This window comes from Conger conger, chromosome 1 (assembly GCF_963514075.1).
Source record: "Conger conger chromosome 1, fConCon1.1, whole genome shotgun sequence".
NCBI classification, from domain to species: Eukaryota; Metazoa; Chordata; class Actinopteri; order Anguilliformes; family Congridae; genus Conger; species Conger conger.
Genome location: NC_083760.1, coordinates 67671297 through 67692006, shown reverse-complemented (window position 1 = coordinate 67692006; position 20710 = coordinate 67671297). Strand labels below are relative to the sequence as shown.

Sequence of the window (20710 nt, the reverse complement as noted above, 5' to 3'; positions counted from 1 at the left end):
CCAGTATTAAGGACCGGATCTTTTAATCTGTCTCAAAAGGAAAATGAGAATTCTCCAGAGACGAGGCCAGCGATAAGTACTGACCCAGCCGGAGAACGCATCGTGTTCTCAGACCAGAGCCCGAGTGCGTTTCCTCTTAAATTTTGATTCACAAACTGATTGCTTGTCTTTTTGTATCTGTTTATAAGTAGCCTATGCATCGTTTCAGTGCCCATTATAAAAAAACGAGCATTCTATCCATATCATTCTTGAAATTGCGGTTGCCTACAATATATAGGCTGCACTTCATGCAGCTGAGATTGCCTATATTTTAACCCGTGCAGGGTGAAATAAAAACAAAATTTAAATTCCAATGAAATACATAATGGCCAGATAAAAACAATTGTATTTTCAATGTGATTGCTATTCATTGTATAACCTGCCCGCTTGTGCCTAAAACGGAGTGATAGCTCACTCAATGCACGCTAATCAATGATTTCGGAATTCACAAACCGTTAACTTGAAGACTTGCACGGCTTGTTTCATGACGAGGGAATTAAGGAAGAAAGAAGCGACGAGACAACAATAAAATCAAATGTCAATCCGATTTGGTAAACGAAAATATTGTGTCTGGTCGTGCAAACGTTACATCACTATAAACAAGATCATGTACAGTCACTGCTCACCCATCAACTGACAAGACCCCAACCAATGAGAGCGCGAAATGTCTTTGGGCATCTTCCAGGGGTTTCCATCCTACCGAAGGACTCGAATTCTAGCAGCGGGACCAAAGTGAACGACGCATCTCTGATTGCTGCACTGTGCGTTGATATTTACTTTCAATTTGGATTGATTTAAGACGACAGTAAGACATTGAGCAAGAACCAGGTAATCAAATAAATATATTCATCTGTTGTGTTTTAGGAATGAATGATTTTACATTTGTGGCGGATGTATTTCTTTACCAACATGCCCTAGAAATAACGCATGTAGAATGTGTTCGTTCATTTACGTGTTTTATGCACTTGTCGGTTTCACTTTCACTTGGCACTAAAATATCAGGAAGCAGCTTTAGCAATGTCACATTAGATTATTTGTGTCTTTTTTTCGTGTTGCGTTTTCATTTAACATCCATCTGGTTATCTGACATTTAACCTTATTAATCGTTTTGGCATCGATAACGTTTTCCTTTCTTCAAACCGAAATTATTTTCTGCCCACACACGCTAGTAAAATGCGCTGAACACGGTGCTTCGATGAAACACCATTGGAGCGCTGACTGCTGCAGGCGAAACGCATTGAACAATAACAATGATCACGTGGACCCCTTTTCACCATGGTTCGGTCAGATTCATTGCATATTCCAGTTTACGTAACTTGTCTTGCTCTGTTGTCTAAAGAACATTCCCTTAATATAACAAAACGTTTCTGTGCGTTCCGTTTTGTTTTAAACAGGAGACAGAGAAAATAATCAATGACCCTCGTTATTGTAAGCGTTCCTCGAGTTATGTATACGTGCATACATATTGCGTCTGACAGCAGAATGATTTCACCTGGAGTAGGCATACTCAGATACAGTGCTCTTGTATAGGCTACCATATTCTTCAAGCTCAGTGCAGCTACACAGTAAACATTGGGTTGGTGGATGAAGTTAGTGTTTTTGGAAGATGCAGTAACCGGGTGAAGAACCTGGGCCAAAACAAAGAGCAGCAGGTCTACATTTCGATGGAGTCAAAAAGTATTGCCCCACTAGTATCTTTCCCTTGGCCAGTGTCTGTCTAGGTTAATATCACATATGACGTGTGTGTGTGTGTGTGTGTGTGTGTGTGTGTTGTTTTTCTGCATGAGTCCCAACCTACATGTCTTCTGTTAATAATAATACATTCTTTTTGGGTTCATTTTTAGACCTGGCTCTATACGCTACATGAATGTGTCTGTTCAGAGTATAGGGTGCCTATTGCTTGCGGTATATAGGGCCACAGAACAATACTGGCATCGTATCTGTCTTTATATTTATCCGTTCTGTGTCACTTTGCCATATAGACCCTGTAAAACATTACTCACTCGGAAATTTTAATATTGAGTTTATAATAAAGTGTATAATATCACCCCCTGGGAAAATAGTTATTCTGTTCTGTCGACAATTTCAATGTTTGTTGCATAATACATTTCTGAAAGGACTCTATGAAAAGAATGCAACTATTGCCTTCTTTTGGCCTACTATTGTGCAAACCAAAGTTAGGCCAGCTGTTGTCATTTATACAGGAAGTAATGATAGTTTGATAGTGTTCCCAGTTTTTTATCTTTATCATTTTCATAATGAGGAGCACGTCATAAAAGGTGAACTACTTACACGTATGTTGTTCAGTTTGATGGCCTCTAATGACTATGAATGTGAGTCAGCCATTATGGCGAGGATTTGGGCTAAAATAAATGGGATATTATGTAAAGAAGTTAAAGATACTGTATTGACCCATGATCAGTGTTGGCAGTGGACACGTTTTGTTACAAGTCTCCAGGGTTCTTTGTGGAATGCTGCTGCCTTTTATTATTATTAAAATTTCATGAAATTCGAGTTCTGCTGGGGCCCCAGACATGATATTTTGGAATTTTACTATTTTTTTTCTTATCATTTCTCATTTCAACTACTGACAAACAGGGAGCCAAGGACAGATCTCAGTAGTCATAATACTTTTGATGTCCCCATATGTTCATATTAAATTAGTTACACATGAAAAGAGAATGCGGCTACTCACTGAATTTGCCCCAGATTTGAGCCAAATATCCAGCATGCCACTGGCTTCTGTCATGACCGATTAAACTCAGGATGTAAATTAGGGTATTTTACCCTCTCTTATTACAATATGCAAGTGAGAGTCCTTTTATTTGACCTACAATTAAAAGGTTACTTCTGACTGCAAAAGGTACTTTGGCTTCTATATAGTAACCAAGGAAAATTCAGTGAAATCATAACCAGGGGCTGGGAAGCAAAGATAAATGAAGCCGTGTAGTCAAATTACAGCTCAAAACTACTAGTTCAAATAATCAGCTCACTGTAGAGAACTTTGAACGACCCTTTCATGGCAAGTTACATTTACGATTAAAACTACTATAACACCCACTTTTGATAAATTACAGTAGCATGCTGTGTTTTCCAAGAAATCAGCTGGAATGGACATGCTGGATATTTGGTACATTCCGATTGCTCCAGGTTGTTGATAACTAGATCCATAATGAACAGCAAGTATAGATTGCACGTACAGCAATAAAACAAAACAAATCTAGACTTGGTTAATAGTAGTTAGGCTTAAGTTGTCCTTAATATGTCGGGTTAACCTGTTGAGGAATATGGCATTGATAAGCCAGTAGAGGATGCTCTTCTCTCTGGACAAAGTTGACCAATTGTCTTGTGTGCCATCTTTCACATGACATGTTAAATGTGTATACACATTATGTCATATTTACTGTGTCCTGGTTAATCTAATCTAAAATAATGTTACTCCCTTCCAAGAAAACACATGCACTGTATGAGTTGTCAAAGGGGTATTTTAAACATAATACGTTTCTTACTGAGGAAACAGGGCCCTGGTTGGAATTAGTAGAGGTAAGAATTTCAATGAGTTTGAAGGTTTGGATCTGTTCCAGGGAACTCCAAAGACTCTAAAGCCGTAGTGATGACATTGTTTTACTTGTATAGTGGCTATGTTTGAATAAAAACATTACCATTGATGGATTTGTAAGTCATGAACTCTGCTAGGAACTTGCAGTAAAAAATGACTAGTCAAAAAGTAACCAAATTAGGGAGTTATTTTTGGAAGACAGATTAGGTGTATTATGAAGTACATTTACTGATTATAACATACTCATTATATATCATAATCATCATATAATGATTATATCATAAATACTGGAAGTACAGTTCTGTAAATGTATGTATGAGGATACTTCTTACAACATTTGTTTTGCATATTAGGGAGTCACTATACAACAAACATCAACTACCATACATACGTGCTGTGAAGCCTTGCAGAATGCCCCCTTTTTGTTGGTGTCCTATATGGTTTTGAACATGTGGGAGGTTTAATGAGTGTGAGCCAGTATGAGATGTTGTTTATACTGCAGTTGATGTATAATTATACCACAGGTAACCAAGCCCCCATATTAGCCTCCTCTGACATTAAAAACTTCCAGAGGCTGCTTTCTTCTCAGCTTCATGTCCAAGGAGACTGGTCTGGTACTGAGGAGGAGCAGTGTAGTGTAGTGAATAAGATCCTGTTTTTCACTTACTGTTCTTTTGGAAAACAAAAATGGATAAAAGAGACCTTGTTTATCATGGTTTAATCTTGTGGAGAGTGATATTTTGTCTTATTTAGCAGAAAAGTCATAGAAATAAGAGTCTGTCTCAATGCTGCTGAAGACTCAAATTATATATATATATATATATATATATATATATATATATATGCAGTGTAAGACTCAATGAGCAAGGACTGCACATGTGCATGCGATTGCCAATGTGTTTGGATCAGTGCTTCAATGCTTGCCATTTGCAATATAAAAATATCCATCCATCCAGTCCCCAAAATTAATCAAAAATAAAATATTGATATTGTGAAAGATTATATGGATGTATAATTTGACATTTTTAAATATAGTGTCAGCCAGCTCCTGGTTTAAAGAATGAGTTTGCCTTAGGCCTAGGCCTCTGATAGGAAGGGCTTCTTTTCAAAAATACAAGGCAGGATTTCACGTCCCATTGACTATTGTCTAACATTCAATCTTGGAAGCCAATGAATATTTTGAAATTGTCAAATTTAGAAAATTAAAATAAAAACCATGTGGTGCTAATGTACATTATAATAGCTACACTGTATATAACATACCATGAAGGCCATGGCTTATGTAAGGCACATTCTGCTGAGCAAACAGTGTGATGCAATGTGAGGCGATAGTTTGTAGACGCTCAGGAGATGATTTGAGGATAGCCTGCTACAGCACGCCCTTCTCAGCAGTGTGTGAACTGTTCTTCTGCTAGACTACAGACAGGCATGCTCTCGCAGAGTGCTGCGCCTCTCGCCCTGTTGGTATGACTGTGACAGAAGTGAGTGCTGTGTGTGAGTTGTGGTACTGTAGTGAAGTTTGCCACTCTTTATGCTCTTCTCTCTCACTGTATAAGACCCCGTACACTAATGTCTATTGTCACATGCTGCTCGGCAGATGCTTGTGTCCACAGCTACTGAGGTCTTTTTTTTTTCATGCCTTTCACTGCAGGATATAGTTACACCTTAAGTGCCTTGTTCGAGAGTACACCAGCAATACATGCTAACTGTGCAAATAGTACTCAAGAGAGTCACACAAAGCAGGGATTTGAACCCACTGGGGCCGTAATGAGTGCATGACTGATGAGGTCATCAGAGCTGCATAGGCAGTTGGGGGTTGGGTTAGGGGTTGGGGCCTGATGGTTCTGGTGCTGAAAGATTGAGCATTCATGGCCTGCATGCAGGGAGGCATTCCTGCACAAGATGAGCCATCAGACAGGACCTGGAGAGAGCTGGGGGCAGATGGGCGCGCTGTAGGCCGAGGGATCCTGGCTCTGCCTGACGGAATTCATTCTCTGAGAGCTTCCCTGACTGCCATGGCGTTTGGTCCTCACCCAGTCCTCCAGAACATTCAGTCTCAGCCTTGTTATTAATTGTGCTGTGTGCTTACATATTTTAAAGTGCACATACTATAAGCCATGAAATATCTCAGATCTAAAAATAAAATGAGTGGAAAGTAGGCCGATTATTATCCAAGCGCTGGACTGCAGTGCGTTTCCGCCCCCTAGGCAAGACATGCAAACGTGCGCTCATCTGCTCAGTTTGTTTTCCTGAGATTCACAAAAAGGATGAGTGAACTAAACAAAACAGCAGAGTAATTGGTGTAAAACCAGAAGATCTGCCGATATCTTTTTATTAATGGAGAGGAAATAAATATGTATTTATCTATTTTTATCTATATTTTTATCTATATTTATATTTTACCTATGCAATTTCAGAGTGTACATGGAGTTTGATACAGCATACCCCGAAACCCAGGAGCATGACTAAATCTGGCCATGACATCATCAAGGTTCATGGTGTTTCTGAGAGGTGTGATTGAGGACAATGTGAATACTGGAGGTTGCACAATCAATCTTACACATGGTGGCTAATGTTTGACTGCAGTATGTGTGTGTTTGTGTAAATATTGGTCAGGATTTGTATTTGGTGTGAGCTGTACTGAATGTTTGTAACAGTTCCTGTGGCAGTAAGGCAATGATTACAGAGGGCAACAAAAACTATGAAGAGTGCCCATTGTCCCAGACAAAGGACAGAGGCTGTGCACTCTCCAGAACACAAAGGACTCCAAAGATGTCTCTTTTAAAGAGACAAGAGTGTCACAGTAAATAAATACAACATTTACGAAAACCTCCCTTGCATACTAAGGAGAGCCATATTTTTTTGTATTTACCTTCAATTTCAGATTAACTTTCAATATATTGAGAAAACTGACTCAACAGGGTACATGCTGGAACTTATGCAGCTTGACACAATTTGACAGTGTGTTGCTGGCATATGAAAAATAGTCAGTCCTGTATCTACTCTAATTCGAAAAAAGTTTTTTCTACTAGAATAGTTTTTATACCTCTTATACTCCTTAGGACAATATCCTAAGGTTGTTTTCGATAATTGTCAAATCAGTGGAAAGATTTGCTTTGGTGTGCTTCGTCGGAAACATGCGTGGACACAGTTGAGGGATTCCCACAGTAGAAGAAATAGTTATTGTTTAGAATGTGCATTCTTAAGCTCTATTGATGTTTAATATTTTTTTAATGTAGATTTGGTGGATTCATTATGCATCTATGAAAGTCATCAAATCTAGAAAATTTGTCACATCTCAGCAAAACTATCTGGTTGGGTAGACAGTATTCTGGATAAGACAACTAAACAAGTATGGAAACAAATGATTCAGTTAAAATATATATTTTTATATGAACAATATCTTTATTTACTCTCACCTCTGAGTTGTAGTTACGTTAATTCTGTGTCTAAACTCGAGTACAGCATGTGACCTACTTCCTGATTCAGGTTGTCTGCCTCAGGTAGCCTGTGTGTGCATGATGTCAGTTCAGGGGTTGTCTTTCTAAGCCTGACATATTCTTCAGCTTTATCTGTGACAGCCGGTATTCCTCGCTGAATGAATTCATCATGTTCGAATGTGCACCCCCTCCTTGCGGTGACACTCTGCGATGTCACTCTGTGCTGTTAGGGGAACGGAGGGGACTCCGGACAATGCTGACACTTCTCCACACAACAGGGTCCCAGTGTGCCCACTCTTCAATGGGTATATTGACAGTGATTTATTATCTTTTGTTTGTTTTTGAATGGGTAACAATATACAAGTGTGTTCAGTAAGTGACCACATGTGTTTTAGTTTTTGTGCCCTGTTCAGGGGATTTGCATAATGCCTGAAATTGCTTTTTCTTTCTTCAACACATACGTATAAAGAAATGGGAAGAATCCTATTGCTAAGTCCTGTTCTGACCCAGAGAGAGGAGGGTGGGCTGTATTTGCTGAATAAAAAATGTTTAGCTTGGACCTCATTTGTACAACAGAGTGAGGGATTTAGTTTTCCATACTGTCGTGTTGGGACTTTAGTATTTCAGCCGTGAACTTCACCTGTGATTTGGAGGTCAGTATACGTAGGCCTTGGTCTTGGTTTTCCTGGCACATGGACGTCTGCAGTCCAGCAGCAGGGCAGAAGACTTAAACACAGAAGGGGAAACTGCCCTTGAGACTGCCAGCTGACTCTGACTGGCTGCCTGTGACTGAGACTTGTGAGCTTTGCCATGGCAACCCCGGCTCTGTGAGGCTACGGTCACGGTCTGGCCTGTGCTATGGGAACAGTTGAAAGGTGAGCTTGCTTGGGTTGATGTACGGTTGAAAATCCCACAGTAAATTAGCAGGGACTGCTTCAGGATGTCTTGTGGCTCACGGTCTGCTGTCTTCAGTATTGAATGTGGAGAGGTGGGCTCCGTGAAAGAATGCTCGGTATGTGGGTAGTGGGACACTGCTGGTATTCAACCTACCTTACAACTCAGCTTCATAAACATCCTCTGGAATTTCTACCTTCATTGAGTACCTATCCAAAGACAATTATATTTGCAAGTAATGAATATGGTTATTTGGTAACCAGTATATAGAAATTAAAAGTAAAAAAACGTTGTATTATTGTTGATTCTGTAATGGAGCGCAGTGCAGAGTCAGAACTGGATCTTTAGTCTGAAGGTTACAGGTGTGACTCAGGAGAGTTTTTGCACTCTTGCACAGCAAGGGTCCAGCTGTGTGGCCCTATCTGGCAACATTGGCTATGTAAGTCACCATGAATATGAATGATATGATGTGCCAACAGATGGCTTCTCAAACCTGAACAAAAAAAAGTTCTTAACCTGAAAATACAGTGTCAATGTTATATGCTGTCTGCACAGTCCTTGGTTTAAAACCTCCATTGCATGTGAGAGGAAACAAAGTGTTTCAATAGGTAAAAATGCTGTTTAGCAACAGGAAGCAGGAAGCAGAAGTCTTTGGGGTTGCTGTCACAAATATTGCTTGCTACTAAACTTATACATGTAAGCTGCAGTGCCATTTAGAATCCCATATGGTAAAAGCTAAAACAATAAACAACTGTGTATTTCTTCTTATAATAAGGGCACATGTGTAACTTAAGTCCTTTCAAATGCTTACCAAATGCATGTGCACATGTGTGAATATATAGCTTACTTTGTCGGCTTGACCTTTTGTAACTCAGTGAGCATGTCTTTAGGCCTTGTTCTTGTAGATGTAGGTAGTATAGTTCATTAACTTGGCAATTCATTATCAAGTCTACCATGGTAGATAATTGAAGTGGGTTCAAGTCACCGCAGGTTTAGTGCTTGGGCTACGTGCCAGGTAGATAGGCACCAGTATCAATGCAGAAATATTGTGCCATAAATATTATGGTGTGCAGTGGTTCAGTTATGAGTACGATTATTCAAGTGAAAGTGAGAATATAAGACACTTTGTACTTTGCTTTCAGGCTTCTCTCAAAAATGTAAGTGCATGTTTGTTTCTGTTTCCTCAGCAGTGCAAAGAGAAAGTGTAAAAGACCAGCAGTGATCAGTAAGGCGGGACAAACAGACGTCTGGACAGATACAGCGGGGCCACAGTGAGTATGCTATTTGTAGATATGCTGTATAGGAGTGTGTCATTTTGTTAATAGAGCCATGAGTATGTAATTATGCTGTATAAGTAGAGCTGTAACAGCTGTTTAGAGGGCTACAGTGAGTGTTAGCGTTAGTGTAGTTAGCATAGTCTGTAATTTGGTTAAGAGGGTCATGTAGAGTGTGGTGTCTACAGGCAGTGGTTAATTGTAGTACAGTGTGATTGATGTATTGTGTTGATAAGAGAGAGTATCTATAGTAGTATTCTATAGTAGTACAGTGTAGCCCGTTAATAACCATATTGAGAACAGTATCTATTGTACTGCTATATTTTGTTCAGCATAGTATGTGGAGCTGGGTACTGCTGTTGAGCGTTACAGTGAACTTATAATATTTCAGTAAATGGGTAAAAAAGGATGGTAAATAACTTGCCCTGGATAAATGTGTCCGCGTTATCCTATGACCCTGAGCAGATCAGATTTTACATTCAGAGGACAATTGTAAAGTGCAGGTTAATGAGGCTATACAATTTTCCATCTGATTTTCCATCTGATTGTCAGTGGCCTGCCAGCATCTCAGCCTCCCTGCCTGTAATTACAGAACACAGCCTATGAATAACTGCTGGCTGTGTCCCAGGTTTACCTTATTGGCCTGTTGCAGTGCAGTGCAGTTAGAGACACAGGTAACCTCACTGGCTCACAGAGGCCCATTTCACACAGGCGGGTGTAACCCAGCAATCTGCCAGACTTTTAGGGGCCCGTTTGAAAGTCAGTTGGCAGATCAAGCCTGCAAAATGTGACATGTTTGGCTACAAGATCCATCAAACTAAACTATTTCTTACTACTGCAGAAAAAGTGAAAAAAAAGAAAAAGCAAACCAAATGATAGCCTGCTACCTGCTTAAAAACTGTAGCCATGCAGGGCCTACATGATGCTACTGTCACACATTCATGTTACATACTTATACAAAAGTTGATGTGCACACATATTGTGCATAGTTCTGCACATATATTATTCATATCAAGTCTCTTAGCCAATTTTAGCTAGCTACTAGTTAGCTAGAGCTGTCTGAAAAAGTTCAGAAATGCTGAAACTGCATGCATTGTTCCTCAGCATGTGACATCATGCTTTGTTCTTCTTTTGCTCCCCAGCGAAATGGCGGAGTTTAAAGTCCAGATGGCGAAACACCCCCAGCAATCGCCCCTCCGTCCACCGAGCGAGAACTCCAAGGAGCGGTCGATGAAGAGGCTCTCCTCCGAGTCCAACGGAACCAGCGAGGGCGGGGCGGGGTCCGCCACGCCCGTGGAGCTGACGGCGCTGGAGGAGTCCTTCCGGCGCTTCGCCATCCACGGGGACACGCGCGCCACCGGAAAGGATCTACACGGCAAGAACTGGTCCAAGCTGTGCAAGGACTGCGGCGTCATCGACGGGAAGTCCATCACGCTCACCGACGTCGACATCGTCTTCACCAAAGTCAAGTATGTCTGCGCTTCCCGTCTTCCTATTGGTTGAGGAGGGTGTATCTTTTGTGGAGGGGAGGCAAAGCTTTTGTTCAAGGATAGGTTTGGCATTTTTGAACCCAGCCCCTATTTTTGAATAAACTTTGATAATTGTGAGTAGTAGAGACCAGAACTTTGTTGGTTGCTTAAAATTTTAATTTGGTACCTTTTTGTTGCGTCCTCAGACTGGGGCACACTTTGCAGCCTTCATATTTTTTTAAAATCACTTCAATTCTATTCAATTCAAAAATACGAAACTCACAGTAAATTTGTTTTGACATGTTCCACCGAAAAAATTATTGCAAACACAGCACTATATCAAAAGTTTAGGGTTTGGGAACTGCATTCTTCCAGCTGTTATTCTGGGCCAGAACAGTGTTTATAATATTGGGTTCTGTGACAACATATTAATTCACAATAACGTTTAATAGTATACATTGCATAAATTATGTTGGGAGATCCATTGTATTTGTAATGGAAAAAGCTGTCATGTGTTGTATTATTGGGGACGTGCTTTGGTTGCAGAGATGACATATCTCAGTTTCCCTCAAACGGATCCATGGTTAGTGTGTTTTAATGTGTGCATTAATGAATAAGGGACTGTCAGTGGATACTTTAAGAAGTGCAGTGATTTGTGATCATCTTTGTCCTGTTTATATGTATGCACTGCCTCCTCACAGGTTTACAAAGCAGTGAAATAAATAGATTTGTTTCTTCCCCGGCTGAGCTTTAAATAAAGATCATTCCACATGACAGCGTCCAAACAGCAACCAGCGGAAGGAACGACCTTTTACTCTGGGCCAGTGACTGAGGCTTATTGCATTGGGGAGATTATTCAATGCATATTGATTTTCCTGTGGATAAATGAAAAATGAAATACTGCTTGGATATCAAAGGTCATGGATTGGCATGAATATCTTGTCTGTGCGGCACTAACTGTCCCACCCAGCTTCCAAACCAAAGTTTCACTGCAAACCTTTTGCTTTACCTTTTGCATGTATGTGGCTGGACCAGAATTGCTGAGCTCAGTGTGGGTCTGTGGGTTGGTCCATCGGTACTGAATAGGTTTCTATCACAGTTGAGTAGAATTCACCAAGAAACCTGAAGGAAATCCAATCAAAGTGAGAGTATTAGCAAACAGTGGGGGATGGTGTGGAGGACTATACTGGTGACTTTAAGGGTGTGCAAACGGAGCGCTCCCCATGTCAGGAGAAACTTGGAACACTTCCTTTTACAGTCCGCTAGGTACTAGGTATTTACCAGGTAGATACATTTTAAAAAGATAACATAATTAGGTGATTACCCAAAAAATAGGTAAGTAATATGTTTTAGGAATCTCCTTTATTAATAAGTAGTGTCTAGTTATGTATACAATTCCACTAAGGCTGTATCCTAGCTAAATCTTTGAGAACTACAAAATAGTAACACCAATAGGTAATCATATTGACCCATTTTACCACAATTACTATATTGGTAATTACCAATTATGCGCTATTCTTACCACATATTTAGCTGATGAATACGTAATACTAAGGGGTTTGTAAAAGGAAACGTTACCGAGACCCTGGTATGTCAGTCAGGCACCTGCAGTCGGTCTGGAGCCATAAGTAGTGTTGTCCCCATTGCAAAGCTGTTGGACTGCAGAATGAAAGGAAGCAGTGACTGGCTGTGCACGTTTCAGAGGACACACCTGTTAGCCTGTCACAGAGGATCTTACAGCAATGGGGCGGGCCTGCAATTGTGCTTCCCTAATAAGAAAGAAAGAGAAAAATAGAGGAATAGAATGATGTTAAAGCCAATTCATTTTCTAAAAATGCTCCCTTACAATGGAAGGAAAATCTGCTTAGGCTGGGATGCAATATTTTGATGGAAGTCATGTGACCCCACTATGCCAAGAAAGAGCCTTAGAGAGCCCACAGTCTGTTTTTTTATTCACATATCTGGCAGACATCCTAATCCAAAGGCACATACACAGCACTGTCTCACGTTGCTTCAATTCATATTCTCTCCCTCTCCAATTCTGTCCCTTATTCATTATGAGTGTGACGAATGTAGAATGTAGCATTTATCAGTAAAGGTGTGTCAACAGGCATTCCAACCCATGCCCTTAAGGCGCAAATCCATTGACCTTCTGCTTTGTGTTTCTTTATGTCTCACCCAAGCGCTATGAGGCTTCTTTGGGCTGTAGGACAGTAGGATCCTAGCAAAGCTGTGTATGTTATGTAGACAGCCTCAGGAGAGAGGCTGAATTCTTGTGGGGGAGGGGAGGCGCTGTTCTATCCTTGAATATGAGTGGGAGAGTGGGCAGCAGCGTAGAGACTCAAATCTGCAGACCTGTACGGCACCTAGTCTGGAGGACTGCATATGAAAAGCAAATCAAATCTCCATTCTATCTCAAAAATGGAGAATGAATTGGGTGGCTCATCCTATGATGCACAGGTCTACTGCAGATTCAGTGACTGTACCAGTGCTAACTGGCATAACTGCACCACATAATTCTGGATCGCCCTGTGAGTGTTCACACTTGCACTCACACACGTGATGATTCTTAATATTTTGAATACCACTAGCTCACAGTAGAACTGGGAGATACCACTTCTCTCCAAGCTGGAAAGAAAATCTTCATAATAGGGACTGCCTGGTCTGCCCAGCGTCCTACCGAGATACTACAACAAACCTAAACTGCAGACCCTGCAGTAAAATTGTATTTGGAGATCATGTGTGCTTTTAGAATAATCTTGTTATAGCCTTGGTCGTTCATGATGTTTTGATTCGTAAACATTTGTGATGTCTTGGCATTGACCTCGGAATGCAATATAAGGAGGTAGATTTACAGCAGACGCAAACATGTCCTGATATTCAGCTCGCCAGCTGGAAGTTTTAGAATTTCACATCTGACACTGCACAGTGTGGAACAGAGCTAGAGGAACGACACTCTGAAGGGTTCAACACCAAGTGATCGCCCAAACAAAACTGGTCACTGAAGAAGTCAAATTAATAATAAACCCAAACAGGCGTGTTTACCATGGTGTGTTGCTATGACAGCTGGTAACCCAGGGCGACAGCAGGCCAGTGGGCTTTTGTTTAGGTGATTTATCTCCACGGCAATGGCTGTTTGTATTTGTGTTACTATGCGGTTTTTTAAACATAGACATGAAGTGTCCCACAGACAGACTCAATAGATTTATGTCCCCTTGATGTGAGAAACGTCTTTGATGGGAGTATGGCTGAACTTTAATGTCTCTAGGCTAGGAGGCATTGGGCATAGAGCACTGGGCAGTCATTTACCCCAACAGGACAGGACTACGAAATGAAGTACTGATGAACACATAAGATATCACCTATTAAAATAACTCTCCATACAACATTCCAGCAATGGCTAAATCCCAATGCTTAATATACAAACAGGGACATACTTGTACTTTTGTGAGATCACACATGGGCAGGAATACAGTGCAGTCAGTTCTCACAAACACCATTGGGAAACTCAACTCTCTTATGAGAAGTTGCTCTGAAGTGGCCTATTATCTAAACATAGCTCTGAACCAAATAGCTCCTTGTGTGGTTTTTATGTTCTACCTGAAGTGTTTTGTGATCAGGATTGAGTTTACTTTGAAAATAAATATAAAGAGTATAAAGCATATTGTTGTTCCGATCAAGCCGAAAACAGATGTGTATGTGGTGTGGTGTGAAATGTTGATGTGCCATGTTGACTTGTTTTTTGTTTGCATCCTAGCTAATCCTAGCTAATCTCTGGTCCTTGTCGCATTTCAGGAATAAATCCTGTCGCACCATTACATTTGACCAGTTCAAGGAGGCGCTTGCGGAGCTGGCCAGGAAACGATATAAGGACAAGACTGGAGAGGAGGCTGCGGAGGAGGTCTTCAAGCTGGTGGAGGGAAAATCGCCCATTATATCAGGAGTCACGGTAAAACACAACTCTATCATATCTCTGTGCATCATGATGTGAGATTTACATACTGTACTTATAGAAATGGTGCGATTTCAGTACTATTTATTCTTATTGTTGGCAACAACTAATGGGGATTCAAATAAATAATAAAGACATAAAATAGAAAAACACTAATATTTCCATGACATGTAGTATATTGGAAATATCAGCAGTGCTTGATAATATTAGCTTATCATTAATAAACAAACTTCAAAATTCCACAAGCAAAACTATGAATGTGCATATACTGTGTGTACTTAATTTTATTGAACAAAGCACGTGGCAATGTTTTTGTGCTGTTCAAATGTTAATGTGTTTTAAGAATAAAAGACTAATACATTTCAAACTGTGCCAACAATACAGCTCAAAGTTAACTGAAACAGATAACAGATATCACTGGAAAATACATGTAGCTTTACATCTGATTATGGAGTAAGAGACTATGGTTGCTTTTCCAACACTTATTATTAGCTACAGTATATGACCATAATTGGTGATTACATTTATTTCAATGTCTGCAAAGACAGGCTATGTAGGATGTATATTCCAAATGTCTTTAGTATCAGAATGTCCTGATGCAGTGCAGTGCGGCCGTGGGGATATTGCTTCCACCTTGTGGTGAGCATTACGACTTGATCAGCATTACGACTTGATCAGATCTTCACTAGAATGGCTGTTCTGTAGCTTGAATACTGGCATGTTGTAGCATATTGAAATATATTGAAGTTTTAAATTGGCATGAGATAATACTTCCCTGTCTCATTTTGGTGACTGTGGCCAACTGTAGTGAGTTTAACAAATGCCAGGCACTGAACACATTACAGATGCCAGGGTAAGGTTCCAAGCACTATATCTTCCTTTCTTATCTCCTCCAACCCAGAGAGCTGTTGCTTCACCGACCGTGTCGCGTCTGACAGACACCACCAAGTTCACCGGCTCCCATAAGGAGCGTTTCGACGAGTCGGGGAGAGGAAAGGGCAAGGCAGGGCGCGTAGAGCTGGTGGACAAATCCGGATATGTCTCTGGATACAAGCACGCCGGTTCGTATGAGAAGAAAGTTAAATCCCCACAAAAGCCAATGTGAGGACACAGGATGGAGAGCCGTAGATAAGCAAAACAGCCATGATAATAGTTTTCTAAGAACTCAGAGAAAGCACAAAAAAAGGACCGGATGTCATATTTTCACGTCAACTACCTGTTTTCTTTTATTGGTGAGTGAGACTTTGTGAGCTTCTTTGTTCCTCTGATGTGAGAACTGGAATATCATTTACATTTGCTCTTACAAAGACACCACTGGCCACTACATTCCTTACAAACAGCGTATTACTGGCAAGCGTTCAGTGAGCCACCAAGGTCCATGAAAAAGCAGAAACATCTGAGTTCATTTTGAAGTGATATCATCATTTGGGGAATTAGAAATGTTAACAAGCTATAAATAACATTATGCCCAGTGAAAATTGCAGAATAATACAAAATACACTGTTTTTGACAGAGAAGGTTAGCTGTGTAAAGATTGCACTTTTACTTTATTTTTGATAATGGCTTTTCCTTTACATAAAATGAGGAAATCTTTAACAGCTGACATTGAAGTGCACACAATTTAATATGCTTTCTACTTATTGTTTTATTTGTTTCTTAACGCTTGTGTTTTGCTGGTGTAGTGGATGTAGGGTATCTTGAGACCAATATTTTACTTTTTTTTCAACTGTGTGTTTCCCTTTGGGATAGTGAAGTGTACTGTATTTGTCATAGAAATTATAAATGTTGTCCTTTTCTATTATCAAACATTCGAAGAATGGTCCAAATTTAAGTGTGGATGCATTTTTGCCCTTAATCTACTTTACCAATTCTGAACTTCTACAAAGAATAATATCGATTGAATATTCTGTTACGGATCAAAGTGTACATTTCTTTAAACCGTAATCAGTGCTAATTGGAATGTTGTAATTATCTTTATGTAAAAAAATGTAACCCTGTTTATGACTTAGGCTTCTCTTTTTTATCTGCTGAACTTCATCATTGTTATGTCAATTTATTTTGGTGCTGTATGCTGATTTGTGTATAGTGGCAATGTAGAAATATGTGCCCAATTTGTATTCCCATTTTTATACTCAAATTCAGTTTCAAATTCATGTTTTGAGCAAACCAGCTAAACAAGTGTTTTTATGTATTGCAAACAGGTTAAATAATAACATGAATATCTCCCAACATTACACACAATACAGAGGATTTATCTGGATGGGAAAAGAGTAAAATAAAAATGATGTCAAATAATAGTGTTTGTGTCAACACTTAGCCACAATATCATACCACTGTATGGAGAACATACAGTATATAAAGTCCATGCAGAGAGCCTATCATGGAGCAGATGCTCAGAGTGAGAAAAGGGCACATCAACCGAATATATTATTTTACCAAAGTGAATTCATTTTAATTAATGAAAGCAACAATAATACAATTTTTTTTAAATCCAAGCACAGGGGCGTATTGAGCATTTGGGGCAAAGGGGACAGGTGCTCAGGCACCTATACATAGCAACACTTCTGAGATACCAGACTTACTGGACAACCAAACAAGGTATAAATCAGGGATAAGAAAACTCACTTTCCACATAGAAGCTCCAGCAGTTATAGGACTATATTATATGGACTTATATATTCATATGTACATGAGCTGAGGTGTTTGCTTGATTGTACTTAATTATCCTTTCTTGATATCTGATTGGTTTATTCCTTTATATACATGTATTGTTGGTATAATATATAGCAAGTACAAAAATGCTTCATATATTGTAGAATTAACAAGAAACAAAACACTGACTGCTCTTACTGGTACTTCATTTCTGTTCTACAGTATGTGCATCATATGTATTGTATTACATTGTAAATAAGTGGTCTGTATATGCACCTCATGGTTTAATGTAAGATAAATCTTCAGAAGATGATGTCTCAGTGCCAGAACAATGTGATGGTTTTGGAGAATAGAACAAATCACATTTATCACATTGAAAAGGTTGCATCTTGGTGATTGCACCAGCCTTGCATCAACTGTGAAGTACACTCAAAAGCAGGATGTCACAAACTGTTACACAGAACATATTGGGAAGTGAAGTCCAAAGCTTGAGATGTTGCACTTTGTTTCACAAGCTTTAGGCTCCAGCAAAAACGTTTTGTGATGTTCTGCCTATGAATGCACACACGTGACTCTGAGGGCGTCTGAGAGATCTTGAGAGGGAATGACATGATGAAAAATATATTTTATCCAGCTTGTCTTGCCTGGATTGGCTGTACCTTCTCCCAATCTTTCCTTTTGGACAGATCTGTCGCTGAGGCTTCTGCTTTGCTTAATGATTTCTCATTTGCTATTTCTCCTCAGAAGATGGTCTCCAACTGTGACATGACTAATTATGCACATAAGCCGTACATACATAAGAAATAGATGTATTTTATTTTAAACCAAGCTTTAGGTCTTACAACTGCCACCACGATGCATTATACGTGCTGCAGAATTTACCAGCATGTACTTTACAATGAAACATATCATGAACCTCAACGTATTGTGAAATCCAAATTCAGTAATTAAGTAGAGGATGTTTAAAAGAAAACCCAAGAAGTAAATATTTAATTTTCTGGCATGTAATAGTCATGCAGTGTGGCTCCATGTTTTGTGACTGCTATCAGCTCATGAATAATGAGATAGCAGGTCTTAAATCAAAGCACTTGAACTTTCTCAGTATCATTTATTTAGAATAAGCAATCCAATTACTTAAGTAAAAGTGGAATAAAATCCCAGTGGCCCTCTAAGATCAAGGTTGTCTGCCCTTTTAATCAAGGATCTCATATGGTGGTTCCAGCTTTTGTGTTAATTGGAAAACACCAAAATATGTAACACTGTTTACATTACATTACATTACATTATTGGCATTTGGCAGACGCTCTTATCCAGAGCGACGTACAACAATGTGCATACCCATAACCAGGGATAAATTCGCAGAAAGACCCTAGAGGGAAGTACAATTTCAACTGCTGTTTACTATTGATTAAATGCCTCTTTGTCATACAACCTAATGTTCATCTAGATTTATGCTATATTTCATTAGAAGGTCCAAAATAAAACCGTTGTAATAGTGGGCTAATGGTTCAGGTGCTAGGTTTAGGTTGGTGGTGTGATTCCCAGATGAGGAAATGCTTCTGTTTACTTGAGTACAGTACTGACCTGAGTACCAGAATTGCATCAGTAAAAATCCACTGCTGCAAACCTATAAATGTATATGTACAATATTTACATTCAGTAAGTTGCTCTACTGATGTACCTTAATGTACCACAAATTGTCCACCACCCTGAAGGCTGCCAGCCACAGGTGACAGGTCCAGATTCAGAAGATGTTCAGGATGATCAGGATATTTTAGGCTTTTATTCAAAATCATGTCATATTTGTGATCTGGAGATAACCGTTTGGTGCTAACAAATCCTGAGATAAATGTATTGTGATCACAAAAAAAGGTTATTTAGCATGGCCTCAATGAGCCATCATAGACAAGTGGAAATACTCATAAACAAATAATATAACAGTACTACAACTCACTCATTCTAGATGTTTAAGAAATTAACACTGACTTTGTAAGACCAATGTCTTACTGAAGCTCTTCACCATATTTTAATTGGCAGCATTGCAAATTTGTGGAGTGCACCTGAAAGTTTCAAGTTTTAAATGAAAATAAAAAAACATAATTAATTCTTAAATGGTGCATTATAGTGAATTGTGATTATGAAATAAATATATAGCTACAGAACTGAAGTGTAGTTGAATAACTGGTGCTGGCACTTTTATAGGTAGAAAAACATGGATCCTACCTAGAATTATAGCAGGGTAAAAAGGTCAAGACTGTTACAGAATTTTATATGGGTATTCAAGGAGTTTGAAGACTAAGATAGTTGACAGAGGTTATACTTTTATAGGAAATATATTTTTCAATTATACAAACATTTTCGTACATAAATATTCTGTCCTGATTTATTCAAGGGGAAGTTCCATTTCTGAAGTTGTTTAATATGACCATGATTTTCAGTTGGTCCAGACAGTATTTGTGTGCGATGAAGGATACTTTAGATACTAAGGTCCAAATGAAAACACTCACAAAAACTGAAATAATGTACAAATAATTTACAATTTCTCAACTATTCCATTTAAAATTCCTTACATGAAGTGTCTCATTTTTATGGCATCATCCCAAACAAGCAACCATCTGGTGAAGTATTTGTTTCAGTATTTCAAGTATATTTTGATGTTACCTGTGTGCTTAATGCCAAATACTGTGTACATTTTATTTGGAGTACTACTGTCTTTTATTACAAAAATGTCCCTTTATGCTGTCGTGCCCTGGTGCATGCAACGTGTTTTGACATTGTTCTTTGCAATAAAGTTAGATCTTTAATATCTACACCTGTTTGTATTGTGTAGGAGTAATTCACTGACTGACAGCATTGCATTTGAGAATCGGAGGGTCCTGTTTAATTGGATACAAGCGCAACTTAGCTTTTATTGTATGTCGCAAAGGCAGATAATTCACTCCCAGTAGGTTAGTCACCATGGGTCTGCTTGTGAGGATGCTGGAGTGGTTTTCCCAGAGAAACACCTATAGTTTGGGTTTTCTATTATTTCCTCTATTGACTTTTCGGATGGAGCGTGTTCTCACAGCAGGGATCATGAAGTATCACACAGCCAATGAGTCTTAGGAAGCTCCATTACGTTATCAAACCGAAATTGGTAAAAGCATTCAAGGAACTACAGTAAAAGATCACAAAGCAGCCAAACCAAGAGAACTATTTCTCCAGCGGGCTCCATCCCCATCGCCAGCAAAACGGAATATCCAGGTCATAGCAGAATCTAGTCAGATTTAAAAACATAGGCCCCACTGCATCTACATATGGCCAGGGATTTGTGCACTCTAGTTATACCTCAGTGTGGAAGGAGACAGCTGTGTCCTGATGTATAATTATGGCACTGAATGAGGGCCAGTTGGTAACTGGATAGGGCAGGTGTACATGCGAAGATTCAATGA

General features: G+C 39.4%; 1 protein-coding gene across 3 annotated transcripts; it reads left to right on the top strand.

The window, feature by feature from the left end:
• The first annotated feature begins 769 nt into the window (after positions 1 to 769).
• On the top strand, positions 770 to 18253 carry LOC133114544 (tubulin polymerization-promoting protein). Of its 3 annotated transcripts, none has more exons than XM_061225201.1 (5): positions 770 to 867; positions 9120 to 9203; positions 10349 to 10675; positions 14471 to 14624; positions 15529 to 18253. In XM_061225201.1, the coding sequence occupies exons 3-5, from the start codon at positions 10353 to 10355 to the stop codon at positions 15730 to 15732; spliced, it is 681 nt and encodes a 226-aa protein (XP_061081185.1). In that variant the 5' UTR covers positions 770 to 867; positions 9120 to 9203; positions 10349 to 10352; the 3' UTR covers positions 15733 to 18253. The 3 variants fall into 3 exon arrangements, with proteins under 3 accessions (XP_061081185.1, XP_061081505.1, XP_061080421.1); XM_061225521.1 differs by having other exon boundaries at positions 780 to 867; positions 9123 to 9203; XM_061224437.1 differs by lacking the exon at positions 770 to 867 and adding an exon at positions 7642 to 7913.
• The last annotated feature ends 2457 nt before the right edge of the window (positions 18254 to 20710 follow it).

Excerpts from the sequence above, each read along its gene's own strand:
- LOC133114544 (XM_061224437.1), top strand. Across the intron at positions 9,204-10,348 it reads ACAGATACAGCGGGGCCACA|CGAAATGGCGGAGTTTAAAG; the intron begins GTGAGTATGCTA and ends TTTGCTCCCCAG. Across the intron at positions 10,676-14,470 it reads ATCGTCTTCACCAAAGTCAA|GAATAAATCCTGTCGCACCA; the intron begins GTATGTCTGCGC and ends GTCGCATTTCAG.